This window comes from Lolium perenne, chromosome 7 (genome assembly GCF_019359855.2).
Source record: "Lolium perenne isolate Kyuss_39 chromosome 7, Kyuss_2.0, whole genome shotgun sequence".
Classification (NCBI taxonomy): Eukaryota; Viridiplantae; Streptophyta; class Magnoliopsida; order Poales; family Poaceae; genus Lolium; species Lolium perenne.
Window position 1 is genome coordinate 100,099,983 of NC_067250.2, and position 7,851 is coordinate 100,107,833.

Sequence of the window (7,851 nt, forward strand, 5' to 3'; positions counted from 1 at the left end):
GATTTTTCTGAGTTACCTACAGAGAATTCTGCCCAGATTCGTGACAGACAGAAATCTGTTTCTGCGCAGTAATCCAAATCTAGTATCAACCTTGCTATCAAAGACTTTACTTGGCACAACAATGCAATAAAATAAAGATAAGGAGAGGTTGCTACAGTAGTAACAACTTCCAAGACACAAATATAAAACAAAGCTACTGTAGCAAAATAAACACATGGGTTATCTCCCAAGAAGTGCTTTCTTTATAGCCATTAAGATGGGCTCAGTAATTTCAATGATGCACTCACAAGAAATAAGAGTTGAAGCAAAAGAGAGCATCAAAAAGCAAATTCAAAACACATTTATGTCTAACATGCTTCCTATGCATAGGAATCTTGTAAATAAACAAGTTCATGAAGAGCAAAGTAACAAGCATAGGAGGATAAAACCAGTGTAACTTCAAAAATTTCAGCATATAGAGAGGTGTTTTAGTAACATGAAAATTTCTACAACCATATTTTCCTCTCTCATAATAATTTTCAGAGGCATCATGAATAAACTTGACAATATAAGTATCACATAAAGCATTCTTATTCACATGCATAAAAGTATCATTACTCTCCACATAAGCATAATCAATTTTATTAGTTGTAGTGGGAGCAAATTCAACAAAGTAGCTATCATTATTATTCTCATCATCAAATATAGGAGGTATAGTATCATCATAATAAACTTTATCCTCCATAGTAGGCGGCACCAAAAGACCACTATTATTATAATCATCATAAATAGGAGGCATATCATAATCAACATAAACCTTCTCCTCAATACCCGGAGGGCTAAAGAGATCATTTTATCAAAATCGACCTCCCTAAGCTTAAATTCTTCCATAGCATTAGCAACAATGGTGTTCAAAGCATTCATACTAATAACATTCCCATTAGCATGTATAAGTTCCATGGGTTTTTAAATTTTCTCTTCAAACACATCATGTCCTAATTCAAGATAAAGTTCATAAAGATCTCTCATTTTGTTGTTGTCTTCCATTAAGCCTTACTAGTGTAAAACAAGAGACAAAAAGATGCAATTGCAGGATCTAAAGGAAATAGCTTCGAGCACACACACAACGGCAACAGAAAAGTACTTAGTTACCTGGGACTGGAGTATGAGTGCCTTTTACCTTTCCTCCCCGGCAACGGCGCCAGAAAATAGCTTGATGTCTACGGGTGCTTCTATTCTTGTAGACAGTGTTGGGCCTCCAAGAGCAGAGGTTTGTAGAACAGCAAGTTTCCCTTAAGTGGATCACCCAAGGTTTATCGAACTCAGGGAGGAAGAGGTCAAAGATATCCCTCTCATGCAACCCTGCAACCACAAAGCAAGAAGTCTCTTGTGTCCCCAACACACCTAATAGGTGCACTAGTTCGGCGAAGAGATAGTGAAATACAAGTGGTATGAATGAATATGAGCAGCAGTACGGCGCCAGAAAAGTGCTTGCTGGCGTGCAGTTGATGGTAGTAATATTGCAGGAAGTAAAGATGCAAAGAAACAAGAACAAGCAGCGATAGCGATATTTAGGAACAAGGCCTAGGGATCATACTTTCACTAGTGGACACTCTCAACATTGATCACATAACAGAATAAATAAATAGATGCTAGACTCTACACCCTCTTGTTGGATGATGAACACCACTAACTGTGTAGGATTACACGAACCCTCAATGCCGGAGTTAACAAGCTCCACAATATTCAATGTTCATATTTAAATAACCTTAGAGTGCATAACAGATCAACATAACCAAACCAAGTAATAACATAGCATGCACACTGTCACTTTCACACTACGAAAGGAGGAATAGATCACATCAATACTATCATAGCAATAGTTAACTTCATAATCTACAAGAGATCATAATCATAGCCTACGCCAAGTACTACACGATGCACACACTGTCACCATTACACCGTGCAGGAGGAATAAACTACTTTAATAACATCACTAGAGTAGCACACAGATAAATTGTGATACAAAACACATTGCAATCATAAAGAGATATAAATAAGCACTTCACTATGTCATTTATAATAGTGAATAAGTATTCTGTGAAATATAGCCTAAGAGACCCACACGGTGCACACACTGTCACCTTTACACACGTGGGACAAGGAGTCTCCGGAGATCACATAAGTAAAATCCACTTGACTAGCATAATGACATCTAGATTACAAGCATCATCATATGAATCTCAATCATGTAAGGCAGCTCATGAGATTATTGTATTGAAGTACATAGGAGAGAGATTAACCACATAGCTACCGGTACAGCCCCGAGCCTCGATGGAGAACTACTCCCTCCTCATGGGAGACAACAGCGTTGATGAAGATGGCGGTGGTGCCGATGGAGAAGCCTTCCGGGGGCACTTCCCCGTCCCGGCGGCGTGCCGGAACAGAGACTCCTGTCCCCCAGATCTTGGCTTCGCGATGACGGCGGCTCTGGATGGTTTCTCGTACTGTGGCTTTTCCGTCTCGTGTTTTAGGTTAGGGACCTTTATATAGGCGAAGAGGCGGCGTCAGAAGGTCAACGAGGCGACGACACAACAGGGGGGCGCGGGCCCCCCCTTGGCCGCGCCGCCATCGTTTGGTGGGCTGTGGCCCCCTCCCGGCGACTCTCGGGTGTTCCGGAAGCTTCATGCAATCCTAAGATCTTTGGGCGTTGATTTCGTCCGATTCGAGAATATTTCCTTACTAGGATTTACGAAACCAAAAACAGAACAAGAATCGGCACTTCGGCATCTCGTCAATAGGTTAGTTCCGGAAAACGCATCAAAACGATATAAAGTGTGAACAAAACATGCAGGTATTGTCATAAAACAAGCATAGAACATAAGAAATTATAGATACGTTTGAGACGTATCAAGCGACGTCCCCAAAACGCGGCACGAACAAAAAACGTTCCCCAAACGCTTAATCTGACGCTGTTTGGGGACGATTTGGGGACGCGACTGGAGATGCGCTGAACTAGTGCACTTCACTTCCAAGCTCCAAAGTCACAGCTAGTGATGAAATACTTTTGACACAAAATCATGGTCGGAAAATAGTATTTATGAGAATCATTAGGAAATCCAGTTTAGGATACGAAACAAAAACCTCGTGGTATTTAATGGCAGAAGAGGGGAGACCGGCCGGCCGGCCACATGCATGTATTTGTACTCTTCTATACTCCCAAGTGATTAGTATGCCTTTGACGGCTTTCGGCCGCCGGAGCCCACAGACAGCGACATGCGCACGTTGAGCCTCACACTCTGTGCCGCAGTGCATCATAGTTTTGTCAGGCTGACAGGTGGGCCCAGCGTCAATGCTGTCGGTACCACGTGCAAGGTATGGCGATTCTGAATATTTTATGCAAAATTTTGTAGTATTGGTGATTTTCTCTCATCTCTATTGGACCAGAAAAATGGATATTTTGTTGAGACAGATGTTGCATGGACGGATTAATTACATGGGGGAATGACCAACTCCACTGTGGTATGTCACATGTAATATTCACGGCCAAATTAATAATTTTCCATCAAGAATATAAGAGGGAGTGATGATTTAGGTACTTATGCTTTCTTTATTTTGGAATACATCTTTGATATATTTTGCAATGTTGAAAAATTTTAAACGGAAAAATTTATCTCTTATACGAAATACAGTAGAAAAGTCTCGGTCGAACAAACCGGGGTTGTGCTTATCTTATATTTTTGAAAGGTATACTTGTATTTTTTTTATATATTCCACACAAGAGTATTTTTATGATAGTTTCAGCACAGAAAACAAGAGGTAGGGAATAAAGACTTTGCAAGTTGCACGGTTAATTACTCCCTAGAAATGCATGAAACAAACGGTACTGCGCTTGGGTGGAAGAGGCCAAGCAGGGGTGCCGAAGCCTGAAAGCGAGCTGTAGTAAGATAGGAGACGACCCAACGAAGAAGAAGATCAAAAGCCGGGAGAGGTCCAAGATTCCCACTGGACCTTGGTTCCCTTCTCTTTTTCTTGGCTCATTGGAGAAGGTCCTGGCACATCTGGGTTCGTGGCGGCTGGTGCAGAAAGGTGGGGTTTTTGGGACTCTCGCATCAATCATTTGGTTTTGTTTTCTTGGGTGCCTGGATTTTCTGCCTTGCCATTGGCTTATGGGCCAAAAATGCCAAGGTTGTTCGCTGCTCTTCCTTTTTTGTTTCGGTTTGTTGGTTCGTGGTTCATGGTTTTTCTTGTTCATCTTTAGTTCTTCAGATGTTTCGATTGCCGTGCCAGAAGCTGTGTGAATGCTGAAAATTTTCTTCTCCCCTTTGCAGTATCATCAGGTGGTGTGTCCGTGGCCCAAGGCTGTTGATTGGTGGCTACACCCTTCGATTACGAACTCTGTGTGGCTGCAGCACTTGGAGATCTCCGCCGCTAAATCCCAGCGATTGCCACGGTTTTTGTTTTGTCCAAGGCAACCTTCCTATAAATCAAAGAAAGGGGGACTTGGATTTTCGCGATAAAAAATCTCAAGAACACGGTGTTACAAATTGGGGGATTTCTCCAGTCCCGTCTAGTTGATTCTTGGTCTTGGACATGGAGAGGCAAGTCAGTTTCCGTCTGGGCGCGCTGGAGAAGCTGAAGAGCTTCCGGGGGATGGACAATTTCCGAGGGAAGAACAAGGACAGCCCCGGCAAGCGCGGCGACACGGCGCTCCACCTCGCCGCGAGGGCCGGCAGCGTCCCCCATGTCCAGAAGATCCTCGCCGAGTTCGACCGGGAGCTGGTCGGGGAACTGGCGGCGCGGCCGAACCTGGACGGGGAGACGGCGCTGTACGTGGCCGCCGAGAGGGGGCACACCGAGGTGGTGCGCGAGATCCTCAAGGTCTCCGATGTGCAGACGGCGGGGATCAAGGCCAGCAACAGCTTCGACGCTTTCCATATTGCGGCGAAGCAGGGCCATCTGGGTAAGCTGTTTCTCCTTCTCACTGTTATATTGTTCTGAAATTCATTTCAATCCAAGTCCATGAAATGATTCTTAGTGATTAGAATTGAGTGAGTAAATATTGTCGGGTAGAAAAAATATCTGTTCTTATCTGATTGAGTTAGTGGCATACTAGTGCTCATTACAACAACAATGATTTTTATTCATGTTATTCTCATCTGGAACAAGTGCTACCATCTGTTGTTCTGGGGCTATCTTTCTCTCATTAATGGCTGGAAAGAATGCGTGCCTGGTGTACCTGTTTTGATTTAGAATCTAATCTTGACTATTTCATGTGGAGTAGATGTCAACTGACAAATTGGGTATCTTATTAGCAGTAGCAGTCATGATTTTCGAATGGTTCGGAAATTCTAGGTTATTCTGAAAGAAGTTATGTTGTGATGCATATAAAATAGTTGTAGCTCTGTCGTGCACACTTGATATTATACAACCATTAGTTAGGTCTTACCTCACTCTGGTTTATTCTACTGATCTGTTGTGGAGATTGAACTACATTCATAAGCCATAGCTGACTATCTGTAATGACTTGCGTGATATATGATTCAAGGTAAATTTATGGCTTATTCTCTTCCTCCATTTCTTGATTTTGCAGATGTTTTGAAGGAGCTGTTGCAGGCCTTTCCTGCCCTAGCTATGACTACAAATTCTGTAAACGCTACAGCTTTGGAAACTGCTGCCATTCAGGGTCACATTGATATTGTCAACCTCCTACTGGAAACTGATGCCAGCCTTGCCAAAATTGCGAGAAATAATGGGAAAACAGTTTTGCATTCAGCAGCAAGGATGGGCCATGTGGAAGTTGTAAGATCATTGCTGAATAAGGATCCAGGGATTGGTTTAAGAACAGACAAGAAGGGGCAAACAGCACTGCATATGGCGTCGAAAGGAACAAATGCTGAAATTGTGGTCGAATTGTTGAAGCCTGATGTCTCAGTTAGCCATCTAGAAGACAACAAGGGGAACAGGCCACTGCATGTTGCAGCTCGGAAGGGCAATATCATTGTAAGTATTGTGAATTATTTTCCACAGTACCATTTTTCATCTATATTGTTGTTTGTTCATTTGCTATTCTGTCCTGTTACGTACTGAACAGTTCAGCAATTATTTTCCACAGTACCATTTTCAGCTATATTGTTGTTTATTCATTTGCCATTTTTCAGCAATTATTTTGGTAGATAATTTGAGCATACAGCTCAGCAGTTATTTTGCTTTAAAATGTTCTCTGCTTACACTTGCAAATAAAGTAGACTTTAGAACAACAACTGTGTCAACCTGTTAAAACATGAAGCAACTTTGCTTTGCAGGCAAAATAAAATAAATTTACTGGCTCTGAAGAATAGTTTGTATCTGATCTTGTTCAAGACTTTCCAGTTCCTAGGTTTTAGTCTTTTTGCATCTTGGCTGATATATCTGTAATTCCTTGCAGATAGTGCAGACTCTACTATCAGTTGAGGGGATTGATGTCAATGCAGTTAATAGATCTGGAGAGACTGCTCTTGCCATTGCTGAGAAGGAGAACAATGAAGAACTTGTTAACATCTTGAGGGATGCCGGTGGAGTAACCACAAATGAGCGAGTGCATCCAGCAAATCCAGCAAAGCAACTTAAGCAAACCGTGAGCGATATTCGACATGACGTCCAGTCCCAGATCAAGCAAACACGTCAGACCAAGATGCAAGTCCAGAAGATCAAGAGCAGGCTCGAGAAGCTCCACATCGGCGGGCTAAACAACGCCATCAATTCGAACACCGTCGTCGCCGTTCTTATCGCCACCGTAGCCTTCGCTGCCATATTCACTGTTCCTGGCAACTTCGTAGAGGATATGAGCCAAGCGCCCCCGGACATGACCCTGGGGCAGGCGTACGCGGCTAGCAACCCTGCCTTCCTAATGTTCCTGGTGTTCGACTCCCTGGCCCTCTTCATCTCTCTGGCTGTCGTGGTCGTCCAGACCTCCCTCATCGTCGTTGAGCAGAAAGCCAAGAAGAGGATGGTGTTTGTGATGAACAAGCTAATGTGGCTCGCGTGCCTCTTTATCTCTGCAGCCTTCGTCGCTCTGACCTACGTGGTAGTCGGCCGCGGCGACTGGTGGCTGGCCTGGTGCACGATGGCGATCGGCGCAGTGATCATGCTGACCACCCTCGGGTCCATGTGCTATTGCATCGTCGCACACAGGATGGAGGAGAAGAGCATGAGGAAGATCAGGAAGGCGTCTGGGAGCCAGTCCCGCTCATGGTCCATGCCGGTCGACTCAGACATGGACCCAGAGGCGATGATGAACACCGAGTACAAGAAGATGTATGCGCTGTAAAGATGAGTCTAACAACCACATCAACAAGAGGATATGTACATAATTAAGCGCTGTTTTGCTCGAGGTTGTTCGATCGAATGATCAGTAACATTCAGTGGGGATTGTCATGAACTGAATGAAGCATATATGGTGCCTATATTTAGCTGAAGGTACTTTTGCTGCCAAAACAAAATCCCACAGTTGTGCTTGTATTGTGCTGGCCTGTAGGCTTGATTCTCAGCTGAAAGTTAGACATCTTTCAAGTGGCCTTTTGTAAGCATAATTTTGCATGAGTACCTGCAGGTGAAAGTCAGGTAAAAAGAATGTTTTTCTCCTGAACCTGAAACGAACAGTAAGGGTACAGCCTACAGGTGAAAGTCTGCTAAAAAGAATTCTCTCACTGTTATGTTCCTCGTCCTGCCTGGATATCATCCAAGGTGGCGTTTTAACCTAGCACCACCGCCCCAAAAAAGAAGGCCTTCTGTAATTCTGGCGACGTGATCTTAATTCTTTTGCGACAATTTGCTTCGTTCATAGTCCCCACTGCAGAAGCTGGTCAAGGAAGAATGTGGTGAGGGCAGAGT

General features: G+C 43.6%; 1 protein-coding gene across 2 annotated transcripts; it reads left to right on the top strand.

Moving 5' to 3' along the window:
- The first annotated feature begins 3,839 nt into the window (after positions 1-3,839).
- LOC127316489 (uncharacterized) lies at positions 3,840-7,530 on the top strand. 2 transcript variants are annotated; one of them, XM_051346896.2, is made up of 4 exons: positions 3,840-4,068; positions 4,311-4,942; positions 5,573-5,982; positions 6,407-7,530. In XM_051346896.2, the coding sequence occupies exons 2-4, from the start codon at positions 4,573-4,575 to the stop codon at positions 7,286-7,288; spliced, it is 1,662 nt and encodes a 553-aa protein (XP_051202856.1). In that variant the 5' UTR covers positions 3,840-4,068; positions 4,311-4,572; the 3' UTR covers positions 7,289-7,530. The 2 variants fall into 2 exon arrangements, with proteins under 2 accessions (XP_051202856.1, XP_051202858.1); XM_051346898.2 differs by lacking the exon at positions 3,840-4,068 and adding an exon at positions 4,144-4,167.
- The last annotated feature ends 321 nt before the right edge of the window (positions 7,531-7,851 follow it).